This window comes from Neophocaena asiaeorientalis, unplaced genomic scaffold (assembly GCF_003031525.2).
Source record: "Neophocaena asiaeorientalis asiaeorientalis breed wild unplaced genomic scaffold, Neophocaena_asiaeorientalis_V1.1 scaffold675, whole genome shotgun sequence".
Lineage (NCBI taxonomy): Eukaryota > Metazoa > Chordata > Mammalia > Artiodactyla > Phocoenidae > Neophocaena > Neophocaena asiaeorientalis.
Genome location: NW_020173713.1, coordinates 505,500 through 533,419, shown reverse-complemented (window position 1 = coordinate 533,419; position 27,920 = coordinate 505,500). Strand labels below are relative to the sequence as shown.

General features: G+C 39.3%; 1 protein-coding gene across 1 annotated transcript; it reads right to left on the bottom strand.

Moving 5' to 3' along the window:
• Nucleotides 1-19,348: 19,348 nt before the first annotated feature.
• BMP15 (bone morphogenetic protein 15) lies at nt 19,349-25,841 on the bottom strand. Its single transcript, XM_024750638.1, has 2 exons — nt 25,440-25,841; nt 19,349-21,417 (listed from the first exon to the last, which is right to left on the bottom strand). Exons 1-2 carry the CDS (start codon nt 25,765-25,767, stop codon nt 20,561-20,563), a joined length of 1,185 nt encoding a protein of 394 aa, XP_024606406.1. The 5' UTR covers nt 25,768-25,841; the 3' UTR covers nt 19,349-20,560.
• Nucleotides 25,842-27,920: the final 2,079 nt, after the last annotated feature.

Genomic DNA, 27,920 nt, shown 5'->3' with positions numbered 1-27,920 from the left:
ACATCTTAGTTTTTTCCAAGTTTTGGCAATTATGAATAAAGCCACTGTAAACATTTGCATGCAGATTTTTGTGAGGGCATTCAACTCCTGCAGGTAAATATCAAGAAGTATGATTGCTGGATCCTGTGGTAAGCATATGTTCAGTTTTGTAAGAAGTTGCCAAAATGTCTTCCAAAGTGGCTGTATCATTTTCTGCTCCCACCAGCAATCAATAAGGGTTCCTGTTGCTCCACATCTTTGCCAGCAGCATTTGGTATTGTCAGTGTTCTGGAGTTAGGCCTTTCTAACAATGAAGTCTAGCTTATCAGTTATTTATTTCATGGACCATGCCTTTGGTGTTGTCATACTATTTTACATAGTTATAACCATAGTATACATGCTATTTGGTTCTATTTTTTCTATGTAACATTATTGCATAAACAGTGATCTAAACTGCTCCATAGTCTTTGCATTTACTGTTAGTGAATATATAGCATTTCTTCCAGGTGATGTGCTATAATATATTTGATCCTTTCATTCTCTGAATGCAAGACAATTTGTGAAGTTACATAACAACCCCAACATGGAAACACCTATCTGCATGGATTCTGCTCTATGCCCCCACCCCCGCCATTTCTTGTACCCATAGATGCATAGTATCTAATTTACTCAATTATACTTATTGCTTATTATTGGTTCCTCCCACTTTGAAGTTAATCTACAAGGGCAAGGTCCTTTGTCTCATTTGTTTACTGATGTATCCCAGATCCTAGATGCTCAATAAGTATTTGTCAAACAAATGGATTTTAAATAATTCTCTTAAGATCAATTCTTAGTAGTAAGGTATTCAAAGGGAATCTTTAAAATGCCAAATTCATAGAAACAAAGAGTATAACGGTGGTTGCCAGGGGTTGGGGGTGGAGAAAATGGGGAGATGTTGGTTAAAGGGTACAAATTTTCAGTTATAAAATGTAAGTTCTGGGGCTCTAATATACAGCATGGTGACTATGGTTAACAATATTGTATTATACACTTGAAAGTTGCTAAAAGACTAGATCTTAAATGTTCTCAACACACCAAAAATAAATCTGTAATTATGTGAGATGATGGATGTGTTAACTAGCCTTATTGTGGTAATCATTTTGCAATATGTACATGTAACAAATCATTGTATTGTACATGTTAAACTTCCACAATGTTATATGTCAATTATATCTCAATAAAGCTGGAATAAAAAGTGCATGAACATTGGCTTTTGAACAAGAAATTATAGTTGGAATTTTCTTCCAACTCTGTGCCAGCCAAATGGACCTTCAGCTAGAGTTAGGAACATATGATTCTGGAGGTAGTACTTAGGTCTTTAACCTATGGCACTGTGGCCCACAATTAGCACCCTAGTTTGTGCAAAATGTTCATAGCTTGAAAAGATAAAATTAGAGGAGGGAACAACCATTTCCCTATTTAACATGAGAGTTTGAACTTAAGGCCAGGCTGAGAGCAGATCTAAAATATGTGTTTTGAAAGCCATCTTTGGAAACTAGATCCTCTTTTTCATGAGAATGGACCCAGTGCAAATGACAAGAACCATAAATACTGTTGTTCCAAATTTTTGTATTGACAACTTCTCTAGACTCCAGGAGACTTTTTATGGAGAAGAGGACCTTAGAGTATACTTGGAAACCTGAGCTCAGGTCCAGTCTGTAGGAAAACAGTGATTAATCTATAGAAAAAATGTACTGTCCCACCCCTATGCTACCATCTCACTCTAACACTCTCCATGTTGTCTGTCACAAGCAAACACAAGGACTCCATGAGATCTGGAAACTGTGTCATGATGTAATAGTAAGATTAGAGAAAGAGCACTGGATGAACAAAGAAAAAGCACTGACATTACTGTCTGTCACACCCTTCACATCCATTTACTATTCACCACAATCCTATGAGGTGGGTACTATTTTTCCACACAAGAAGTTGAGGCATGTAGATGTGAAGTAATTTGTCTAAGGTCAAAGGGTAAGTGCAAGAACAGGGACTCAAACCCAGATTTGACCGACTTCAAAGTCATATATTTTCTGTGGTAGCATTAAGACATCATAATTCCACTCATAGGAGTGGCATCCTAATACCAGCTGAGTGGCTTAGAGTATGAGAAATATCCTTCTCTTGGGGCCTCAGGTTCTTCATCTATACAGTGAAGAAGTAGACACAGAGTTAGATTTCTAATTGCTCTTCTTTTTCTGATCACATTTGATTATCACATCATCCCATGAAAGAAATTGGGCAAATATTGTCTCCATTTTATAAATGAAAAATGGAAGTTCAGAGAGGTTTTGGGTCTTGGATACAGTCACATAACTAGTTTCTGGGCGTCAGACTGAACCCATGTTTCTGAACTTCGAGAATGAAGCATCACAGGCCACTGGTCAAGATCATGTGACCCTCCGTTTCTTCTCACCATGGAAAAATTCCCCATTCCCATAGACCAGGGCTCCCATGAATAAAATGTTTGCACATTATAGTATGATCTGAAATCCTCACATATTTTCTCTGAATCTGAATAAGTCATCAGTTAGAGGTTTGTTCTTGCTGTTCCAGAGATAGAATAACCCATTACTCACACCTTTTTCCAAAGGGTTTTGATGGGAAGAAGCTCCTTGACATTGGTCTTGGTGGTGACTTTTTTTTTTATATGACTCTTAAAAGAAAAGGCAACAAAAGCAAAAATAAACAAGCGGGACTGCATCAAAAAGAAAATCTTCTCCATAGCAAAGGAAATCATCAACAAAATAAAAAAGCAACCAACTAAATGGGAGAAAATATCTGCAAATCATATATCTGATAAGGTGTTAAGATCCAAAATATATAAAGAACTCATACAGCTTGGTAGCAAAATAAAAAAAATACACCAATCCAATTAAAAAATGAGCACAGGATCTGAATAAATATTTTTCCAAAGAAACAAAAAGCCACCAATCAATTAAAAAATGAGCACAGGACCCGAATAAACATTTTTTCAAAGAAGACATACAGATGGCCAACAGGCATATAAAAAGATGCTCAACATCACTAACCATCAGGGAAATGCAAATCAAAACCACAATGAGATACCACCTCACACCTGTCAGAATGGCTGTTATCAAAAAGAAAAGAAATAATAGGTGTTGGCAAGGATTTGCACTGTTAGTGGGAAGATTAAAAAGGGGGAGTGAGTTCCGTACACCCTCCGAGCATTAGGAATTACCTTTCCTGATCCTCAAGACAGTAATAGAGGACTTCTGGAGCTCTTTGTCTGTGCCATTGTGCCCACTTCTGTGTTTCAGGCTGTGTTAAGACTACGGGAAACTAAAGGGAAAAAAAGGGTTAAAAATGGTAAACTTACTGCTAAGAGGGTGATTCTAATTCTGGTATCCATTCTTAAAAAACTAAAAATAGAACTACCGTATGAGCCAGCAATCCCACTCTTGGGCATATACCTGGAGAAAACCATAATTCAAAAAGATACATATGCCCCAATGTTCATTGTGGCACTATTTACAATAGCCAAGACATGGAAACAACCTAAATGTCCATCAGCAGAGGAATGGATAAAGAAGATTTGGTACATATATACAATGGAATATTACTCAGCCATAAAAAGGAACAAAATAGTGCTATTTGCAGAGACTGTCATACAGAGTGCAATGTTTATATGAGTATATGGAACCTATAATTTTTATATAAAGGAAAAATCGTTATTTTTTTGCTCCTTTCTTCTGCCATTACTTTTTCCCTTTCACCTGTCAAAGCTATTGTTATTCCCTAATTTAAAGAAAAAGTACAAAATGTGTGCACTTTATTGTACATAAATTTTATCTCAAAAGAAACAAGGAACTGCAAAATATTGATCTCTAGTTAATTATATGCATCCAATAAAATATTCAGATGTAAAAAATAGAATCAAATTCATGTATTTGTAGACTTGTTTATTCTCCTTTTTCCATGGAAATTTCAGTTCTCAGAGGGCAGAAATTCTCTTAGTCTTTCTTGTTCACTGCTGTATCCTCAGTATATATAGTAGCACTTTACACATAGGAGATTCTAGATGTGGCACATATAAACAATGGAATATTACTCAGCCATAAAAAGAAATGAAATTGAGTTATTTGTAGTGAGGTGGATGGACCTAGAGTCTGTCATACAGAGTGAAGTAAGTCAGAAAGAGTAACAAATACCGTATGCTAACACATATATATGGAATCTAAAAAAAAAGAAGGTTCTGAAGAACCTAGAGGCAGGACAGGAATAAAGATGCAGATGTAGAGAATGGACTTGGAGACACAGGGAGGGGGAAGGGTAAGCTGGGCTGAAGTGAGAGAGTGGCATGGACTTATATATGCTAACAAATGTAAAATAGATAGCTAGTGGGAAGTAGCCACATAGCACAGGGAGATCAGCTCGGTGCTTTGTGACCACCTACAGGGGTGAGATAGGGAGGGTGGGAGGGAGACGCAAGAGGGAGGAGATATGGAGATATATGTATATGTATAGCTGATTCACTTTGTTATAAAGCAGAAACTAACACACCATTGTAAAGCAAGTATATGCCAATAAAGATGTTAAAAAATAAATAAGTAAAAAAAATAAATTGTTCAGTGAATGAACATCTTTTATATCCTATTTTTTATGCATACATTTTAAAATTGTAAAACATTTTTGGTAAAGGCTATGTTTAGTAGGGCTTAATATTCTGTTTCATTAAATGTATTTCAACATTACCTCAAGAGCTGCTTCATTGCATTGGGTGCTTTTGCATGAAGTGGCATAAGAATCTGCATTCAGCCATTCCTCCAGTATCTAATTTGCTTTGTGCTGGAAATATAATCTTGTCTTCGTTCATTTTGTCATTTTCTCATCCTTTTAAGATTTTAGATGTCTTTTCATAAAGCATTTCTTCACTGAAATCATCTTGTTTATTAGATTACTTGATTATTTTTATGCTTACCCCTTAACAATATAAGCTTCAGAATTGCTGTTTTGTTCACTGCTCTATCCCTAATTTCCAGAACAGGCACTCCATCAATGTTGGTTGAATGAATACATCATATTTAACTTCTTCAATTGCCTCACTTGTAAAACAGGGATGGTACTACCTATGTCATTGACTCTTAGAGAGAACAGTAGTGCTGTATCATGACGTGGATGCTAGAGGGCATGTGAGATACTGTGACTAGCTAAGGGTCTGGGTGCTATATACCAGTTTCCACAGCAACACTAATTCAAATCTGTGTTTCAGCAAAACTGCAAACTCTAACCTGAAGTTGAACATTGGCATTGCACTTATATAGTTAAAACTGCAAGTGTGAAATCCCAAAGTGTTTTTTCCACTCCATACGAAGACAATGAGTTCTGTAAAGAACTTTATATGCTGGGAAATAGGGGTGAAATTGATTATGAAACACCTCATTTCTAAAATCAGGGAATTTCAGAACTTGGGCTTGATAGAGTGGGCACCGGAAATAATTTTAAATTTCTGAGCAGGGAGGCAGTGTTATAAAAATGGTGTTTGCACGAAGACTGCCTCCATGTCCTACCTGTCGTCTGCTGCACGTGGTGGGGTGTCTCTCCAGGACCTTGCTTCAGGCGTGTAAGCTCGCCCATCCTGTAAACCACTGATGTCTCAAAAAAATGGTGTCTGTGTGTGAGTGTGTTTTTCATTGCCAAAGGAGAACCAACAGTTCCATGCTATTGATTTTGGTGGTGCTGTTGGTCAGGTAAATGGGAAGAGTAGGTAGGTTCTTTGTGGGGCTTTCAGTATTGGGAAAAGCTTCCCAGCAGCAGTGTTTTGTGGTGGAGGAGGGGTGTGGAAGAGAGTAGGGATGAGGGACTTTTTTGTAGCTGTGTTTGTTTGCAAATTTAGAATATTTTGCTATGTTCCATGATAGGTAAAATGCCAATAATATAAAGGTACTATGTGTTCTAAGTCTCCTCCCTTTCACATATATTCCTTGAGGCTACCTCAGCTTGGGTAGCTCTTTGCTTTTCACTCAATAATTACCTTTCTCAGTATGCTGCAGTGAGCTTGGAAAGTACTGATGTCTCATTCAGTGATTCATCCTATTTACTGCCTAATTTAGAAGGACAGTGAAAGCACTCATAATTACTTTGTGATTTTCCACATTGACAGCTTAGCTAAGATATGGCAAGTCCCAAAGTAATTCAAGTATTTTCAAATTCTCTGCAGCCTGGCAGAGTGCGTGTCTAGAAAGAGAGAACTTTACAGGGATCCAGTCTTAACACTAGACTCTCCAGCAGTCTTTGCCGTCATTCCTCTGCCAAGCTAAGAGCTGTAAGGAGACTTCCTTAATCTTCTGCCTCCACCTGAATTGGCTTGTCAGGAAGATGGCTGCCTTAAGTCTAAGGTCTAGAGTTTACACAAAGGTATGCTTTGGGAACATCCCTAAAAGAACTCCTGCCTCCAAATCCCTCCCCCACTACCTTGCCACACTGCCTAAACATTCCAACTGTATGAATTAATTCCTGTATGACATTACCAAGAACATATGCTAAAATTATTTATAACAAGGAGAAAGATAACTGTTTAATTCTGGAAGGCATCCTTTTTTGTCCATGTAAAAAATCTATCTTCATCATGATTCCTTCCATAGCCTAAAGAAATTACAATTTAACTTTTAAAATTCCTTCTTTTAGATTCATGCTTTTTGCATCTACATGACTCCTGGTTTGAAATACAAACTCTGTTTAAGCTAGGAGTTAAGCCATTTGAAGCCATAGGTATCTTGGGATGCATTAGTGTGGCAGAGTGGACAAAACCCAGGCTTAAGTCCCGCATATCTGGGTTTGAATCCCTGCTATACCAGTTAGTAACTGTGTGGCTTTGGGAAAGACCCTTTAACTCTTTGTGTTTCAGTTTCCTGAGGATGGTGTTACTTAATTCTTAGGGTTTGATTAGGAGAGGGAAAGAGAAGAGAGGACCAGTTTATGTGGGTAATGTAGAGCTATTGTGTGGCCAGCTTTAGAGTCTCCAGAATTTCTCTGTGAGAGGTTGATAATGGGGTGAAAAGAGCAAAAGTGGTGGGCACAGGCTAGGGGGCTTGCTTGTTCTGTTTTAATGTGGCATCATACTGTTTTTACTCATATATCTATTGGGGGTAGCTAATGCTGATGAGGAGAGGGGCTAAAGCCCTCCAAGCTTCCTGCTGTCACTGGATCTCAAGAACAGACCAATATCAAAAGAGGTCTTGAATACAAATTTGCTGACTTCACACTATTGCAGAGGTCTCTACCTAGGATGCTGCTGCTGCTAATAATAATAATAGTACTACTAATAATAATAGCAACAACAATAACAACAAAACCAGCTGATATACAGCTAACATTTATATAATGATTATTGATGTGCAAGGTATAGGTTTAAGCACTTTAATTCGATTTCATCCTCCCAAAACCCCTAAGAGGTAAACACCATTGTTATCTACATTCTATAGATGAGGAATGTCATCTGTTAGATGACAGATATATGACAAAGGTAGGAAAACTCTTAATTTTTAGGTCATTTGTAGGCAGGACTCTGATCTCTCTCCTTGCTTCTAACCTCAGTAATTTCCCTTCCAGGGACAGAGAGAGCATGGTCCAATATAATAGGCACTGTATTTTAAATCTGGCTGAGTCACTGAGTCTGGAGGTTCCAATCCTGATAAGCAATTTGGTGAGGTGGTAGCAGATTTTGTCTTTGGGGATCAAGCCCACGCTGTCCCAAAGATGTCCACTCCCCCCAAACACCCCATAATTGTTAGTTTTATGTGTTAATTTGGCTATACTGCCCAGTTGTTTGTCAAACACTAAACACTGTTTCTGTAGATGTGATTAATATTTACAATTGGTTGAGTTTTTCACAATTTTAAAATTTACTTTTATTTTTTAGTGAAGTATAATTGACATATAGCATTCTATTAGCTGCAGGTGTACAACACAGTTCAATATTTGTGTACATTGCAAAATGCTGACCATAATAAGTCTAGTTAACATTTGTCAGCATACATAGTTTTTTTTTCTTTTTTATGATGAGGGCTTTTAAGACCTACTCTTAGCAACTTTCAAATATGCAATACAGTATTTTTAACAATAGTCACTATGCTTTTGACCCCCGTTCACTTGTTTTGTCCAATCCCCCCTGCCACCCAACAACCACCAATCTGTTCTCTGTATCTATGAGCTTAAGTTTTGTTGTTGGTTGGTTGGTTTTGTTTTTAGATTCCACATATAAGTGAGAACATATGGTAGTTGTCTTTCTCTTTCTGACTTACCTCTCTTCGTATGATAATCTCTAGGTCCATCCATGTTGCTGCAAATGGCATTATTTCATTCTTTTCAATGGCCGAGTAATATTCCATTGTGTATATGTACCACATCATTTTTATCCATTCATCTGTTGATGGACACTTAGCTCTCACTTGCAGTATTTGGTTTCACATTCTATGGTCTAGCACAAGCAGTCCCAACATATTTGCCATGAAGGATTCTATAGAATGTAGTCATCCTAGCCACCTGGAGATGATTGGTAGACCCATGCCATCTAATGGTTTTGCCACAGCCTCACTTACAGCTTCAAAAACATTATCTTCAGTTGGGTTTGAGTAAGGGTCTGAAAAAAAGGAAAAAGGAGAAAGTAGATTCAATCTAGTGCTCAATGTGTGCCCATCTCACACACCTCCCAAGGCTTAGCATTGTGAAATTCTATCAGACTTATCAGCTGAGGTGTCAGCAGTAGTAGCAGCAAAACATGTCATAATTCCAGTAAGGTATAATATGCACATAGTGCCAGAAAAGAATCCTGGCAGATTTCAGCTGAGTTTCTGTTATTTCAGTGAGAAGTAGTAGAGTTACACTAAGCTTCCTTATGCTCCGTAGCCCATCATCCCACACCCACTCTTGAGATTGCTCCTCCTACCTAACAGACATTGTTCAAGTATTTGATACATTTTTGAGTATGGAAATCCCTTTGCCTCTGCCTCTCTGACCCAAACACCTCCCATCTTCTTTCTCTGATATTTTTCTGTCGGTACTCCCAGGGTCAGATAAAAGCACAAAGTTTAAGGTCAATTTTCTGCTTGCTGAACATAAAAGCACTCAAAATCACAAAGATGAGAAAGTGATAAAAGCATTTGATTCTCGTGTGTAGGGACACCATCTTCCTCCACGTTAACTCTACTTGCAAACGAATTCTAGCAATGAACTCTAGTTGCAAATGAGATTGCATATGGGACAGAAGGATGGATAAACGAATAGATGAATGGATGAATAGATAGATGGACATATATAGATTTATATCCATCTATAAATAAATTTACATATGTAGAAGATGGGGTATAGGTATGCAGAAAAGCATAAAAGTATATAAACACTCTGGTTTCTAAGTCTATTTAAAACTTAGAGGATGATTAGAAATAGCTGAATTATAGGGATCCTAAAGAAGAAGAGAAAAAAAAAGGGACTTAGAATATATTTGAAGAGATTATCATTTAAAACTTCCCTAATATGGGAAAGGAAATAGTTAAACAAGTCAAGGAAGCACAGAGAGTCCCATACAGGATAAATCCAAGGAGAAACATGCCAAGACACATATTAATCAAACTATCAAAAATTAAATACAAAGAAAAAAATATTAAAACCAGCAAGGGAAAAGCAACAAATAAAATAAAAGAGAATCCCCATAAGGTTAACAGCTGATCTTTCAGCAGAAACTCTGAAAGCCAGAGGGAGTGGCAAGACATATTTAAAGTGATGAAAGGGAAAACCCTACAACCAAGATTACTCTACCCAGCAAGGATCTCATTCAGATTCAATGGAGAAATTAAAAACTTTACAGACAAGCAAAAGCTAAGAGAATTCAGCACCGCCAAACCAGCTTTACAACAAATGCTAAAGCATGTGTTGTAAAGGAACTTCTCTAGGTAGGAAACACAAGAGAAGGAAAAGACCTACAATAACAAACACAAAACAATTAAGAAAATGGTGATAGGAACATACATATCGATAATTACCTTAAATGTAAATGGATTAAATGCTCCCACCAAAAGACATAGACTGGCTGAATGGAAACAAAAACAAGACCCATATATATGCTGTCTACAGGAGACGCACTTCAGACCTAGGGACACATACAGACTGAAAGTGAGGGGATGGAAAAAGATATTCCATGTAAATGGAAATCAAAAGAAAGCTGGAGTAGCAATTCTCATATCAGACAAAATAGACTTTAAAATAAACACTATTATAAGAAACAAAGAAGGACACTACATAATGATCAAGGGATCAATCCAAGAAAAAGGTATAACAATTGTAAATATTTATGCACCCAACATAGGAGCACCTTAATACATAAGGCAAATGCTAACGGCCATAAAAGGGGAAATTGACAGTAACAAAATAATAGTAGGGAACGTTAACACCCCACTTTCACCAGTGGACAGATCATCCAAAATGAAAATAAATAAGGCAACACAAGCTTTCAATGATACATTAAACAAGATGGACTTAATTGATATTTATAGGACATTCCATCCGAAAACAACAGAATACACTTTCTTCTCAAATGCTCATGGGACATTCTCCAGGATAGATCATATCTTGGGTCACAAATAAAGCCTTGGTAAATTTAAGAAAATTGAAACCATATCAAGTATCTTTGCAGACCACAACACTATGATACTAGATATCAATTACAGGGAAAAAAACTGTAAAAAATACAAACACATGGAGGCTAAACAATATGCTACTAAATAACCAGGAGATGACTCAAGAAATCAAAGAGAAAATCAAAAAACACCTAGAAAGAAATGACAATGAACATACGACGATCCAAAATCTATGGGATGCAGCAAAATCAGTTCTAAGAGGGAAGTTTATAGCAACACAATCTTGCTTCAAGAGACAAGAAACACCTCAAATAAACAACCTAACCTTACACCTAAAGTAATTAGAGAAAGAAGAACAAAAAACCCCAGAAATTTAGCAGAAGGAAAGAAATCATAAATATCAGATCAGAAATAAATGAAAAAGAAATGAAGGAAACGATAGCAGACATCAAAAACTAAAAGCTAGTTCTTTGAGAAGATAAACAAAATTGATAAACCATTAGCCAGACTCATCAAGAAAAAAGGGTGAAGACTCAAATCAATAGAATTAGAAATGAAAAAGGAGAAGTAACAACTGACCTTGCAGATACACAAAGGGGTGAGAGATTACTACAAGCAACTATATGCCAATAAAATGGACAACCTGGAAAAAATGGACAAATTTTTGAAAAGCACAACCTTCTGAGACTGAACCAGGAAGAAATAGAAAATATAAACAGACCAATCACAAGCACTGAAATTTGAGACTGTGATTAAAAATCTTCCAACTGGGCTTCCCTGTGGTGCAGTGGTTGAGAATCTGCCTGCTAATGCAGGAGACACGGGTTCAAGCCCTGGTCTGGGAAGATTCCACATGCCGTGGAACAACTAGGCCGATGAACCACAACTACTGAGCCTGTGCATCTGGAGCCTGTGCTCCACAACAAGAGAGGTCGCGATAGTGAGAGGCCCATGCACCACGATGAACAGTGGCTCCCGCTTGCCACAAGTAGAGAAAGCCCTCACACAGAAACGAAGACCCAACACAGGAAAAATAAATAAATAAATAAATAAATAAACTCCTACCCCCAACATCTTCTTAAAAAAAAAAAATCTTCCAACAAACAAAAGCCCAGGACCAGATGGTTTCACAGGTGAATTCTTTCAAACATTTAGAGAAGAGCTAACACCTATCCTTCTCAAACTCTTCCAAAATATAGCAGAGGGAGGAACACTCCCAAACTCATTCTATGAGGCCACCATAACCGATACCAAAACCAAAGATGTCACAAAGAAAGAAAACTACGGGCCAATATCACTGATAAACATAGATGCAAAAATCCTCAACAAAATACTAGCAAACAGAATCCAACAGCATATTAAAAGGATCACCCACCACAATCAAGTGGGGTTTATCCCAGGAATGCAAGGATTCTTCAATATATGCAAATCAATTATATGGTACAGCATATTAACAAACTGAAGAATAAAAACCATATGATCATCTCAATAGATGCAGAAAAAGCTTTCAACAAAATTCAACAGCATTTATGATAAGAACCCTCCAGAAAGTAGGCATAGAGGGAACTTACCTCAACATAATAAAGGCCATATATGAAAAACCCACAGCCAACATCATCCTCAATGGTGAAAAACTGAAACCATTTCCACTAAAATCAGGAACAAGACAAGGTTGGCCACTCTCACCACTATTATTCAACATAGTTTTGGAAGTTTTTGTCACAGCAATCAGAGAAGAAAAAGAAATAAAACCCAACTCAGAAAAGAAGAAGTAAAGCTGTCACTGTTTGCAAATGGCATGAGACTATATATAGAGAATCCTAAAGACTCTACCAGAAAACTTCTAGACCTAATCAATGAATTTGGTAAAATAGCAGGATACAAAATTAATGCACAGAAATCTCTTGCATTCCTATACACTAATGATGAAAAATCTGAAAGAGAAATTAAGGATCTATTTACAATAGCCAGGACATGGAAGCAGCATAAGTGTCCATCGACAGAAGAATGGATAAAGAAGATGTGGCACATATATACAATGGAATATTGATCAGCCATAAAAAGAAATGAAATTGAGTTATTTGTAGTGAGGTGGATGGACCTAGATTCTGTCATACAGAGTGAGGTAAGTCTGAAAGGGAAAAATAATACCGTTTGCTAACACACTTATATGGAATATAAAAAATTTTTTTCTGAAGAACCTAGTGGCAGGACAGGAATAAAGATGCCGATGTAGAGAATGGACTTGAGGACACAGAGTGGGGAAGGGTAAGCTAGGACGAAGTGAGAGAGTAGCATGGACTTATGTGCACTCCCAAATGTAAAATAGATAGCAGGTGGGAAGCAGCCGCATAGCACAGGGAGATCAGCTCGGTGCTTTGTCACCACCTAGAGGGGTGGGATAGGGAGGGTGGGAGGGAGACCCAAGCGGGAGGAGATATGGGGATATATGTGTATGTAAAGCTGATTCACTTTGTTATAAAGCAGAAACTAACACACCATTGTAAAGCAATTATACTCCAATAAAGATGTTTTTAAAAAATGAAATAGCCTATTATCTGGAGAATTTTGTATCTGTTGAACAAAGGAGTAGAGAAGACATGGAGCTATAGATCTCTGGCGAAAGTCACAGTGAAATGGGGCTAATAGAAGACCACTTCAGCAATGGTGCAGCTAGGAGCTCCAGAAATCCACTCAATAAAATCAGTAAACATAGGCAAAAAAAAAAATATATATATATATATAAATCAACTTTTGTGTAATTCCCAGTGGTCCAGTGGTTACGACCCCGTGCTTTCACTGCCGAGGGCGCACGGGTTCCATCCCTGGTCAGGGAACTAAGATCCCGTGGCACTTCACCCCCACCCCCCTAAAAAATCAACTTTTTCAGAATTCTGGATTTAACCAAAGGCTTGCAACAATCCAAAAAGCAATTATTCAAGGAATATGACTGAACCTCCATGAGAATACTGAGCTGTATGGCATTTTAACTTTTTCTATTCTAATCCCCATCTCGTCACCTCCATAGTAGCCTTGAAAAATAACAGCCTGACAACAACCAGTAGTTGTGAAAATCTGTAGCCTAGAAGCCACTGGAGGGGGCAGACTGGGTTTGAGGTCCCCAAAAAGCCCCATTCCCAGAGAATTGTCACAATTTGACCTGTCTGGCAGTTCTTGGAAACACCCACTCACATGACTCATCATTATTTGCCCTGGCTTAGAGCTCACTACACACAAAAAAGCCTTTTTTTGTTTTAAAAGACTTTTTTTTAAAGAGCATTTTTGGTTTTAGAGAAAAACAGAAAAAAGTACAGAGAGTTTCCATATACTACCCTTCCTTCCTCTCCCCCTGCCACAGTTTTCCCCTATTATTAATAGCTTGTATTATTGTGGTACACTTGTTACAGCTGAGGAACCAATATTGGCACATTATTATTAACTAAAATCCATAGTTTACAGGAAGTTCACTCTTTCAGTTGTATATTGCATAGGTATTTTGACAAATACGTATGCCATGTATCTACCGTTACAGTGTCATACAGAAGCATTTCACTGTCCTAAAACCCCCCTATCCTCCATGTATTCATCCCCCATTTCCCTCCTTCTGAACCAGTGGCAATCACTGATCTTTCTTACTGTCTCTATAGTTTTGCCTTTTCCTGAATGTCATATTCATGGAATCATACAATATGTAGCCTTTTCAGACTGGCTTTACTTAGCAATATGCATCATAGCTCATTTATTTTTATTGCTGAATAATATTACATTGTATACATGTACTAATTTGTTTATCCCATTTACCTATTAAAAGACATCTTGGTGTCTTCCAAGTTTTGGTAATTATGAATAAAGCTGCTGTAAACATTCACGTGCAGGTTTTTGTGTGGACATAACTTTTCAACTCATTTTAATAACAAGGAGTGTAGTTGCTGGATTGTATGGTGAGACTATGTTTAGAACTGTCAGACCGTCTTCCAAAGCATCTGTTCCATTTTACATTCCTACCAGCAACTGGTGCTGTCAGCATTTTGGGTTTTAATCATTCTAATAGTTGTGCAGTGGCATCTTGTTGTTTTAATGACATATGATGTGGAACGTGTCTTCATATGCTTATTCGCCATGTATATGTCTTCTTTGATGAGGTTTCTATTCATATATTTGGCCCATTTTATAATTTGGTTGTTTTCTTACTGTTGAATTTTAAGAGTTCTTTGCATGTTTTGAATACAAGTCCTTTATCTAATATGTGTTTTGAAAATATTTCCTTCTAGTCTGTGGCTTATCTTTACATTCTCAACGGTGCCTTTTGCAGAGCAGAATTTTTAATTTTAATGAAATCCAACTTATCAGCTTTTTCCTTCTTAGACCATACTTTTGCTGTTACATCTAAAAAGTTATCATCGGGGCATCAGACAGATTCAGGTTAGGATCCAACTACCCACTCATTTGCTATGCTTTATGACTTTGGGCAAGTCTCCAGAAACCTTCGTTTCCACAAATGTAAAGTGAGATGATACTTGTTTAAGCCAAGATGAAATAAAATGATAAAAAGCCCTAAAAGAGCAAAAAGTAAAATTAGGAAAGAAATAAAAGTCATCACCAAAGCAAAGTTTACCTATGTTATCTTCTAGAAGTTTTATAGTTTGTGTTTGACATTTATGTCTATGCTCCATTTCCAATTAATTTTTGTAACAGGTATAATGTCTTGGTACAGATTCATTGTTTTGCATGCGGTTGTCCAGTTATTCTAGCACCATTTGTTGAAAAGATTATTTGTTATCCATTTAATTGCCTTTGCAGCTTTGTCAAACATTAGTTGACTATATTTGTGTGGGTCTGTTTTGGGGTTCTCTATTCTATTCCATTAATCTATTTGTTTATTCTTTCACGAATAGCACACCGTGTTGATCAGTATAGCTTTAAAGTAAGCATTGAAGTTGGGGAACTATGAAAAACCACAGTTAACAAATTTATTGGTAAAAGACTGAATGTTTTCCCTCTAAGATCAGGAAAAAGAATGTCTGTTCTCACTACTTCTATTCAAAATTGTATTGGAGGTTCTAGACAGGGTAATTAGAAAGAAATAAAGAAGAAATCCAGATTGAAAGAAGTAAAACTATATATATTCACAGATGACATGATCTTGTATATAGAAAATTCTAAGAAATCCATACAAACTATTATAGCTAATAAATGAGTTTAGTAAGGTTGCAGAGTACTACTAGTTCAGTATACAAAAATAAATTGTATTTCTATATACTAACAATTAATGGCCTGAAAAATTTAGAAAAAATCCTTTAATAATAACATCAAAAAGAATTAAAAAACTAAGGAATGGATTTAAAGTGTAAGACATATACTGAAAAATGACAAAACTGTTGAAAAAGTTAAAGATGTCCTAAATAAATGGAAAGACATCTCATTTTTACAGATCAGAAGGTAATAATATTAAGATGGCAATACTCCCCAAACTTATATATAAATTCATTTCAGTCTGTAATCAAAAAAAACTCAGCTGGTATTTTTTTAGAAATTGAAAAGCTGATTCTAAAATTCATATGGAAATACAAGTGACCCAGAATAGCCTAAACAATCTTGGGAAAGAAGGAAACATTTGGAGGAATCACATTTCCCAATTTCAAAACTTACACAAAGCTACAGTTATCAAGACAGTGCTGTCTTGGCATAATAGACATATGGATCAATGAAACAAAACTGAGAGTCTAGAAATAAACTCTGATGGTCAATTTTCATTAAGAGTGCCAAGATAATTCGATGGGGAAAAAAATTAGTCTTTTCAACAAATGGTGCTGTGACTATTGGACATCAACATGCAAATTAATGAAGTTAGACCTTTACCTCACATAATATGCAAAAATTAACTACAATGGATTAAACACTTAAACGTTACAGCAAAAACTATAAAACACTCAGAAGAAGACATAGGTGTAAATTCTCACGATCTTAAATTATTCAATGATTTTTAGATGACACCACAAGCATAAGAACAAAAGATAAAAACAGATAAATTGGATTTCTTCCAAATTAAAAACTTCTGTGTTTCAGAGGACACCATCAAGAAAGTTAAAAGACAATCCACAGAATCAGAGAAAATATTTGCAAATCATACATCTGATAAGAGACTAACATCCAGAACATATAAAGAACTTTTACAACTCAACAATATGAGAGAACCCAATTAAAAATTGGGCAAATGACTTGAATGGACATTTATCTTAAGAAGATATGCAAGTTGCAAATAAGCACATGAAAAGATGCTCAACATCATTAGTCATTAGGGAAATTCAATCAAAACCACAGCAAAATACCACTTTACCTCCACTAGTATGGCTAAAATAAAAAAGGCAGACAAAAGAAGTGTTGGTGAGGATGTAGAGAAATTGAAGCCCTCAGACATTTCTGGATTGTAAGATGGTACAGCCACTTTGGAAAACAGTTTAACAGTCCCTCAAAATGTTAAACATGGACATACCATGATTCAGACTTAACACTCCTAAGTATATATGCCAGAGGATTGAAAATATATGTCCACACAAAAACTTCCACATGAACATTCTTGTCAGCATTATTCATAATAGCTGGAGTAGAAACAACTCAAATGCCCATCAATTGATGAATGGATAAATAAAATGTGGTATATACTACAATGGAACTTTATTCAGGAAAAAAAAAGGAATGAACGACACAGATGAACCTTGAAAGCATAATCCTTATTTGAAGACAGTCACAAAAAGCTAAATATTGCATGATTTGACTTGTATGAATATCCATAATCTATAGAAAAAGAAAATGGATTAATTGTTGCCAGGGGCTGGGGTCAGTGAAATGGAGATTAACTGCTGCTAATGGGCATGGGGTTTCTCTTTGTGGTGAAATCGGTTGTAGTGTTTTTTGCACAAATCTGAATATACTAAAAACCACTGAATTGAACACTTAAAAATGGTGGCTTCTATAGTATACAAATTATATCTCAATAAACCATTCTTTTTTTAAATGGGGCTAATAGCTCCTGCTTCATAGTGCTGTTGGGAGCATTAACTGAAGACGTTTGAAAACTTGCAAAATTAGGCACCCAAATATTTGGTGAAACTGAAGATAAATTTCACCTGCTTCCTAACTTTGCCCAGAATTGGACAAAATATACTACCTAGGTAAATGTAACAGAGCTCCAGGGTCAGAAGAAAGCTTAATCACCTGCTTCTTTTGCACCCACACATTGAATGGAGTTCTGGCCTCTTCACTGGGGGAGCTGGGACAAGGTGGGCTCTGCACTGTGCTTTCCCTTTCTGGACCAAGTAACTATTTCTCCCCACCCACCTGGGCAGAATCCCATACACATACACTCCTTCACTAGCAAGCATGCCTCCTTCCTCCCAGAGAAAGATTTGAGGTACAGATGTCTCACTTTGGACTTGAGAAAAAGTGCTGAGCTGAAAGAAATGTTTCAAAAGAAAAGAATCCGTAACATCAGCCACAACTGATTCTGTCCTGCCAGTGTTTTCTTTGGGTATTCTGACAAGTCAGGGCTTAATGGATAAGGGGGCCAATTAACCCTAAGCCCTCCATAAACAGATTAAGTTTCAGACATATTCAGGACTCAAGGGTAGGAGACCATGATTTCCTGAAAATTCCAAAGAACACTGAGGTGCTGAATTCAGAATCTGGTCTAGTGACCAAGGTCTGTTTTCAGGCCTGTTAGGTATTCGTGCCTACCCCAGCTAGGCTGGGGAAATGACTGGCCTGGAAGCCCATATTTACATTCCCATTTTAACTCCCAACATATATAACAATTCCATGAACTGCCTTACTCAAGAACACAACTGTCACATTCTATTGTAACCTGAATCACGATTTTGAAATAATGGGGCACAAGAATTCATCTTACTTTATATACAAAGTATATCTTGTATTGCATTTATTCCAATGGAAAATGAGATGTGAACATTGAAATAGTCCATGTTAGGAAGGATGCGTCCCTCACAAAAAAAATAGTGTGACTGTCCTATGTTTGTATCCATCAAGGACCTACTATGTGCCAGGCTCCAATAATATGGAAATGGATAAAACACAGTTGAAACTCTCAAAATGAGCTCCATCTTTTGTCAACAAAGACAGTTACACTAGAGTGTGTTAAAGGAAAGCAAATAATGCTGTGAGCACAGAGAGGGAGATCCTACCTGAGTCTGGGGTATTATGGGGGCATTAAGATGAAGAGAAATGCCTGAGCCCATTCCTAAAGATACAGTAAAGAAGATAGATGGACAAAAGGATGCTAAGGAATAGCTCCTCAGGCAGTAGAATAAAATTTGTATATTTATAGACATGTAAGATGTTTAGCTTAGCTGGAACCAATTTAAGGGGGTGGTAAAAATGAGTTAATCTACAATGGATAGGGGATAAAGAGATAGGGATTTACATTTGGCAAATATATGAGGCCACCCTAAATCAGTACCATTCCACTGATAATTACCATAAGACAAGTCAAGGAACAGTTGGGCAGGGGAAATGCCTTACTGGGCTTCCTCAGAGGGGCCCTTTGGTGAGGGCTGATTGCTAGCAGTGCTGCCTTAAGAGAGAACTTCATTGGCGCCTCCAGCCTCACCCTGGGGGATTAGGGTTGAGTTCCTGGCCATAGCTAAAGGGAACAAATGAAATAAATCCCTTCCACCCACTCTCTCCCAATCCCCAAAACATTCAAGATTTTCTTTAACAACAACAAATGATTTATTTGCAACACAGCCCAGTCCCCATCATTTCAATACAGCACAAGAGTAGGAAAGAGTCACACTGCAAGCATCATTTAGTTCAAAGCAGAGTTCCATGCCTCCCAATACAGCAAGCCCATCTCCCCCAGAGACCCATGCCCGGAGCCCAGCTGAACACACAAACAGGCAAGCTCAGAATGAAGTCGGCCCCAGGCCTCATCACATTTCACCCTTCCCCCACAGCCCTTTTAAGCTTCCTAACTGCAGCCTTCTACCCCCTCCACTTCCAACCAGGCCAAGTCCCAGCCTCCTAGCCACCAGGGAGCTTTCTTTGTGGGATCATTATCAGGGGTTTAAGGGTTACCTAAAATGAGAAAATACCCTGTGAAATCTATTGTTCCATAGAAAGTTTAAAACGACTCCCCCATACATAATCCTAATCAGCAATGACAGCTCTTCATCTCTTCACTGTAGACAGGCGATTTTGAAGTGACTGTCATCTCAGCTCCATACACATTTCCCTACTGGCCTTATTAAAGACTGCTCTCCTCACCCCAGGGTATAAAGGAAACCCAGGTATTTCCCCCAGGTTCAGAGCCTGAGAGGAAAAGCCCTGATGGCTTAGAAAAAGATTCCCTTCCTTCTGTTCCCCTCAAAAGATTTTTATGGAGATTATTGCCTAAAAGTTTTCTAGTCCATCTGAGAAACGGTTTTAGATTTAGAGGGAAATCCAAATACAGAAGCAGGCAGTCTTTCCGATATGGTACTAGTTTCTAGGATTCAGAAGGCAAGGAAGAGGAGTATAAAATCTCAAGTTGCTTTCTTCACCCCAAATCTTCTAGATCCTCAGAAGATGGACTCTAGGACGATTCCACCTTTCCCAGGACTTGGCGGTACAATTCCTAAAGTTCTACCATCATGGACTGGTGACGTTTGACAAAGTCACAATAAAGAAAAGACAAGAAAATAGAGAGGGCCTCTCCAAAGGAAGATCTTAAACATTAAGGGCTCTGACTAATGGTCAAAACATACTGATGTTTGATATCAGAACTATTTTTATAAAGTAAAGTAGGGGAAGAGACTTAAGTAACAACACTGAAGGCAAGGAATAGAACCTATAGATTGGGTAGAGCATCACTTGCAGCTTTAACATTAATATTAGTTTATTTTAAACCCTTTTCTAATTTCTCAGGCAAACCTGAGCTAGCTGTACTTTTGCTATCACCTGCACGTGCAGGACTGGGCAATCATATCCTCATATTCCTTGTACAGGATACTCCCATTTGCTTCAATCAGAAGAATGCTAATGGGAACATACTTATAAGGGACACAGGAGGGCTGAGGGACGCTCTGGTCCACCAGCTCATTGACAAGGTTCTGGATGATGGCATGATTGGGAGAATTGAGACCATAGTGTAGTACCCGAGGGCAGACTCCCTTACAATAGTTTGGAGTATAGAGATGGGGAGCAATGATCCAGTGATCCCAGCCCAGCTGCTGGAAGCTGACTTGGAAAGGGTGGAGGGAACACTGGTTACTTTCAGGCCCATCACGCTCCCTGGAGCGGCCAGGAACCTCAGATGCGATACTGCCTGCTTGACGAGCCCTCCGCAAGAGAAGAGAAGGATCTATTTCCGTAAACTCTTCCAGGCCTCTTGGGAGAAGTTTGGCCTTCTGAACACTCTGAGTGTCATTGAAATAGAGTAACAAGAAAGCAGTGTCCAGGGATGAAGTGCCATGCCACTGGAGCTCAAGAACCTCACTACCTCTTGGCTGCTGACACAGGAAGCGGAGTCGTAGAACCCTGTGCCCCTTGTGATTCCAGAGATTTTGCCCAACATGTTGCGTGATATCCATCTCTGTCCAAGCTTCGGGCAGTAGGGAAGGCTTTGAGGAGCCACTTCCTGAAGAAGGAAAGTGATCGGTTGGGCTTTTCTGGACCCAGGGCTCCACATGGCAGGAGAGGTGGGAGTGAGCTAGGTGAAGTTGATGGCGGTAAACCACAGTGGCTCTGACTAGTTGGTATGCTACCCAGTTTGGTCTCAGAGGAAAGTCCAGGGTCTGTTTGTGCCAGGGGCCTGCATCAGTAAGAGGGAACAAGAGCAGAGCATTAGCTTCTTACCTCCTAGCCTGAGTCTCGCTCAAAAACCTGCTCAGTGCAAACTGACAAGCAGCCCTAAAATGAATTCAAGATCATAATAATAACTATCATCTATTGAGCACTTACTAATGTATTAGATGCTTTACATACATTAACTCTTGAATCCGCAAGAGCCTTATGAGATAGTTATTTTCCCCATTTTGTAGACAAGGAAATTGAAGCTCAGAGAAGCTATGCCAGAGGACGCACAGCCAGTGTGTTAGAATAAAGATTTGAGCCCAAGTATTTTTCCCTTAAGACAAATTGTGTCTAACTTTTAGATCACTCACAGCACCAGGCTGAGAAAAACACCTCAAATGCAGAATTGTGTATATATATTGTATGTATTATTAGCTGACTATTAAAGGTGACCAATAAGGAGGGTCATTGAGACATACATGAATAACAAATCCTCATGCTATATCACTATACAGATGCAGCTTTAGGGTGACAGTCCAATACTGGGGGCTATGGTCCGCCATCACTTCAAATCCGGGGCTGAGATGGCACAAAATAATTTTGTCTATCCACTCCTAGTGGGGGCAGGTATTTACCGTTTCTGCCTTCTATTTGAATTTCTTCTTGAGCAGCTATTCCCTTCTTGGGCCGTTTCCCCCTTAACCCTCAGTCTCTCCCTTTTCCATTCCTTACTGGAAATGATTCTTCATTTACCCCATTCATTGTAAATACCATTTTCAACAAGGCCCTGTTCATGTAAATATTTCGTTAGCTAAGAGTCTACTTAGAAGCTATATGCCTTAGTGATTAAGAGTTTTAATCTAAACTGTGATGCTGACACCCAGTGGCCAAAGTGTTGGAAATCTGGGCCTGCAGTGCTCTGACCTTCTGCGCCCTCTCCTGGCAAATGTCAAGAGCAACAATTACAAAAACCACGCACAGCAAGAAAAAGCCTGTCATCTTCACACATCAGTAAACATTCCCATGTTATTTACATATTATTCACCTAACCTTCCTTCTCCACTGAATCCAGGAGCCTGGGATTCTTCAGTAGGCCTGGGACGTTCAATATAGAAACTCTTTAATGTTTTGATTCATCAGGATTTTTTTAAATATTATGTATTATATAAGTTTCAGGTGTAAAGCATCATAATTCAACATCTGTGTACACTACAGTGTTATCACAATCACAAGCCTAGTTATCATCATCTGTTATCACACAGTTGACTCCCTTCACCTATTTCACCCACTCACCCCCCACCCCCTTTCCCTGGTGGTAACCACTAATCTAATCTCTCTACCTGAGTTTGTTTTTATTTTTTGTTGTTCATTTGTTTTGTTTTTTTATATTCCACATATGAGTGAAATCACACATCAGGATTTTTTTTTAAGTTCATGTTCCAACTCATGCTTAATACACCCTCAAGTTTGGGGCACTTAGATATCATTCAGACAAGGCCCAAGCCAGGCTTGTATTTGCTTTCTCAAATTACTCCATACTCCCATCCTACAATAATCTTTCCAAGAGACCCACGCATACATCTGCCCCACCCTGCCTGAAAAGGAATCCAAACCCAGCCTCTAACAGGCTGTCTGGTGAGGAACTGCCCTTTCCTTTCAGACCCTGACATCACATATTTCCTGAAGCAGGGTGGGGTTGCTAAGGATCAGAGCCAAGAAGGGTCTGCTCAGAACTTTTCAGGGAAATGGCTGACTCACACATCCTGTGTGATTGAACCTGGAATAGCTCTCCAGGCAAGCTCGATTCAGCTGGGTCATCTCCTGATGGAAAGATCAGGCCCAGCTCTCTTGTCATCCATTTCTGGATCCTTTCCAGAGTCCCTAGATGCCGGTATGTCCCACAGTCACACCAGGGTACTGGCCTAATTCTAGGCATCTTCCTTTCTAGCCTCATATCATCTGTACAGAATTGATTTGTGCAGCTCCCAGTTGCACTTGGGAATGAAACCCAGATCCCTTGTAATGACCTCTGAGTCTCATATCCCATTGCTCTCCACAGTCTCACTAGGTTCCAACCATCCTGATCTTCCTTCTGTTCTTCAAGTTGGACAAGCTTCTTTCCACCCTTTAGGTCTTTGCACATGTTGTTCCCTCTGCCTAGATCAGACTTCTCCTTCTCGCTCCCCTTCTCATGCAGAGCTTCTTATCTTACAGACCTCAGCTCAAATATCACCTCTTCAAAGATGCCTTCCCTGACGATCCCATGCAAAGGGAAGATCTCTTTGCTATTCTCTATCAAAACCACCTATTTCATTCTTTGATAGCATTTACCACAATTTACAACTATCTGTGTTTACTTACTTGTCTCACCCATGAGAACCATGCCTATCTTGATCATATTCCCGCCACCTAGTACAATGTCTAGCACTTAGCAGTTGCCAAATAAATATTTGTTGAGTAAATCTCCACCCACACCAAGTTATCTTCTTTTTCCTTAATCAGAATGCATTCCCCTCCTTGTATGCATTATCTCTTTACTCCTTACGCAAAAGTCCAGCTCAAATGCCACCTCCTCAGTGAGGTCTTCCAACTGTCTCACTGCTTCCCTCTCCTTGCACTAAGCAGCAACCTATTTCTTCTTTGGAGTCCCGGGAGCCCTACTGCTTATCCTTTTCAAAGCATTTGCCACACTGCACCACCATTGTGTGATTACTTATCTATCTATTCTACCATAGTGGGGGCTCCTGGAGGTCAGGGAAGTGGTTGTTTGCCTCTTTATACCCAACCCAAACACAGTGCTTGGTGCTCAGTTAAAATCTGTTAAGCAGTCAGCACAACAGGGTAATTAAAAGCACAGGCTCTGGAGCCTGAAACCCTGGGTTAGAAACCCAGCTCTGTTAATTACTAGCTGTGTTACATTGAGCCTCAGTTTCTTCATCTATAAAATGGGTATGTTCATGGTATCTACCCTGTATGATAGTGAGGAGGATTAATGAAAATAATGTTTGCAAAGTACTTTGCCCAATGCCTGGCACATGATAAGCTCACACTAAAGGTTAGTTTAGGGAATTGGTAGTTGTTTTACTTGGAGGGAAGGAGGATAAATCGTGTCTGTTGTAATCGCTGAGACTAGCAAAGGCTTAAGATTGATCTCACCAGGTTCCCAAGATTTCCCTGAATGATGGCTTTCTGCATTTCACTGAGAGCCCCACACTGCAGGAGCCCACTGCTGCCCTGGAACAATGTCTAATGCAGATGTTTAAAGCAGAAGCAACCATAATGGGAACAAAGAAAACTCCAAAATACATTTGGTACCAAAAACCTGAAGTAGCAACCACAGTCTGAATAGAAAAACTGGTGTACCAGGATATCAGGGTACCACATTCAAACACAAGTAGTTACGGACAGACTTGAACTCAAATCCTGTCTATGCCACCCACTGTCCTTGTGACCTCTGCAAGTTATTTAACTTCTCTCTGTGTTTTACTTTTATCTTTAAAAATTAGGCTAAGTGCTCCAGGACAGCTAATGAGAGTAGCTGTCATTAAGGATTAAATACGATAGCAGATGCTCAGGGAGCCAGGTATACAGACTCTCAGATGTGAGCCTGTTTCTGTCCTTTCTGGGGCCTTGTAAATTTCCCCACTTCAGCATCCTGTACCCTTTGCCTTCTAAGAATAAAACAACACAAACAACCCTGCACAGGAATGTATATGGCTATTTCTCAATTATAGCTTTCAGTGATATAACAAGCATTAAGACTTTCTTTGAAAGATAGGAGCTGACACATTGCTCAGTTGCCCTGGGGCCTGGGAGAGCTTCCTCAGGTAGGCCCCAAGGCAATCTGCTCTTAAATTGGGCCCCTGAAGGGAAGCAGGCTTGGAGCCAGCTTCTCCCAAGTTTTCCATCTTTTGAAAACCAAGCCTGAGAAAACCACCTTCCAGGCAATGAAGCCTGACAGTAAACTCGCAGATCCCCTTTTCTCTACACTCTTCTTCCCCATTTTTCTCCCCTCTAGGACAATATGGTATGATAACTCACCTCTGAGAGGTCTTGCTACATTACCCAACGGCCTCACCAGCCTCACCATGGTGGCCCCAATGGTGCGGTTCTCCCTAGGGTGCCCACTCTCATCAGCTGAATGCTGGTACAATTCCAGCATATACCGCAAGGGTGGCCCTAGGACCCGTGGCTTCCTCTGCTGCTTGCCAGGGGCTTCTTCTAGCAGCTCCCGAATCAGGGGCAAGGTAGGGTCCTCAGGCAGGAGGGCAACAGAAGGCTGCCCTACCTGTGTCATTTGGACCCCGTGTTCCATAAAAAACACCAGTCCCCAAAGAAGAAGGATTCTAAGGATGCTCAGGAGGACCATCTTGAAAGGCTTGGTGTTCAGCAACACTTTCCAGCACAAGCCCAAAGGATGCCACTCTGACCCTTTCCTTTCACACAGGTAATAGCATCCAGGCTCCACTACCACAAAGGATAGGGCAAGAAAAAATGAAAGGCAGGCAGGCAGGTCCTATGTTGCTTCCTCTAGGAGGATCTCCTTGACCAAAAGGAGGTCTTCTAAATTGTCCTCTTTGCATCAAAACAAACAGAAACGCAGGAGGGACAAGGCAACATGCCCCTCCTGCTCTCCAGGGCCAGGAACAAGATAGCACTTAAAAGGAGAGGTCCATCCCAGGACCTGCTCCCTTACCTTATCCACTAGGATGAAAAGAAGCAACCCTATCCTGCTCCACTCCAGAGCTTTAAAGGCAGCCTCTTAATCAGTCCTTAAAGGGCCAGAGGCCTCCTGCTCCCATCCCACTTCCATGCAGTACTTTTCCTAATGCAGCATTTCCCAAAATGTGGTCTACTAAGGACTTGCAGTGAGACTATCTGAGGTGATTGTTAAGAATTCAGGCTCCGGGGCCCAGCCCAAAACATGAACTCTCTGAGGATAGGCTCCAGAAATCTGAATCTTGAATCCTCCAAGAAGTTCCCACTAAAATATGGGAACCTCTGTGTGAGTATGGCTGCTGGAGCTTGAAGAAGATACCTTAACAGTGGTTCTCAATCTTGACTCTACACTGAAATCACCTGGGGAGTTTTAACTATTATGGATTCCTGGGTACCATCCCCGAAGATTCTGATGTTGTGGGTCTGGGGTGTTACAAGGGCATCAGGATGTTTTAAAGTTCTGCAGGTGATTTTAATGCACAGCCAAGTTTGAGAACTCTGACTTAGAATGTTCTGGTTTCCCCATGGAAGGTGTTGAGATCCTGAGTGGGCTTCATCAGAGAAGCCTGGGGCAGTGGGAGATGAATCTGTGGAAGTTGGCTGGGAGCTGACCTAGCTTGGCTGGTTAATGGAGGCATCAGGGCTGAGCCAGTTAAGGCTACCCCAGACCAGGATTCTTCAGAAAAATGGTAGGTGTTGTCCTGGCCCTGTCCAAGTAGAATCAGTTTGCTGGGGCTCTAAGGAGAAGGTGGGGCAGGAGGTCAAGATGTGGCTCTTGTGGAACAGGCATGGACTTTGTAAACAGACAGACCTGTGATTCTTTCTCTTATTAGCAGTCATTTAACCTCTCCAAGGCAAATCTCTTCGTTTCCCTGAGCCTCAGTCTCCTCACCTGTAAAATGGAGATAACATGTTTTATCTCATAGCTTGTTGTGAGGATACAAGGAAATAATCTGTGTTAATTCCACAAAACCTAATTAGGCATATGATATATGGTTACATGCTAGAAATTATTTGTTTCCTTCCTCTGTTTTTTCTAACATGGCCTTGGTCCCTGGCATGTATCGTAAAACAAAAGATATGGGCCCTCTAGTTCTGGACTCAAATCCCAAGTCAACAACCCATTAGCTGGTGACCTCAAGCAAGGTTACTCCCAGACTGAGTTTCTTCATTTGTACTGCTGGCTCCTACAGAGAGTTGTTGTGAGTGTCGTATTGTGTACCTTTTTATTGTATACAATGACATACAAGTAAGAGATATAAGCAGATGATTCACAATAGGCAAAACCTGAATGGCCAAAACACGAAAAGATGTAAAAGAAATCAGAAAAATGCAATTTAAAACCACATGTGCTTCCACACCCATTGAATTGGCAACATATTAAAAGTCTGATGCTATTAAATCCAGGTGAGGATGTAGAATGCAGGTAACTCTCTTACACTGCTGGTGGGAATGTGATTTGGTACAATTGTTTTAGAGAGCGATCTGGCATTACCTCTACTGAGTTTGAAGATGTGCAATTCAGGTATTGCTACTATTGCTAGAACAGTAGCTTTTAGATATTTTGGTCTGTGATTCTACACACACACACACACACACACACACACACACACACACACGTATCTGAAGTAAACATTTCCTGCAACAATTTTTATCTTTCCAACATGTTGGGAGGGATAATATATCATAATGGGTAAGAACACAGCTCTGGAGTCAGGATCCTAATTTCAAACTCCAGCTCTACCACTCATTAGCTTGACCTTGGGCAAGCTACTCAACTTCTTTGTGCCTCAGTTTCCTCAT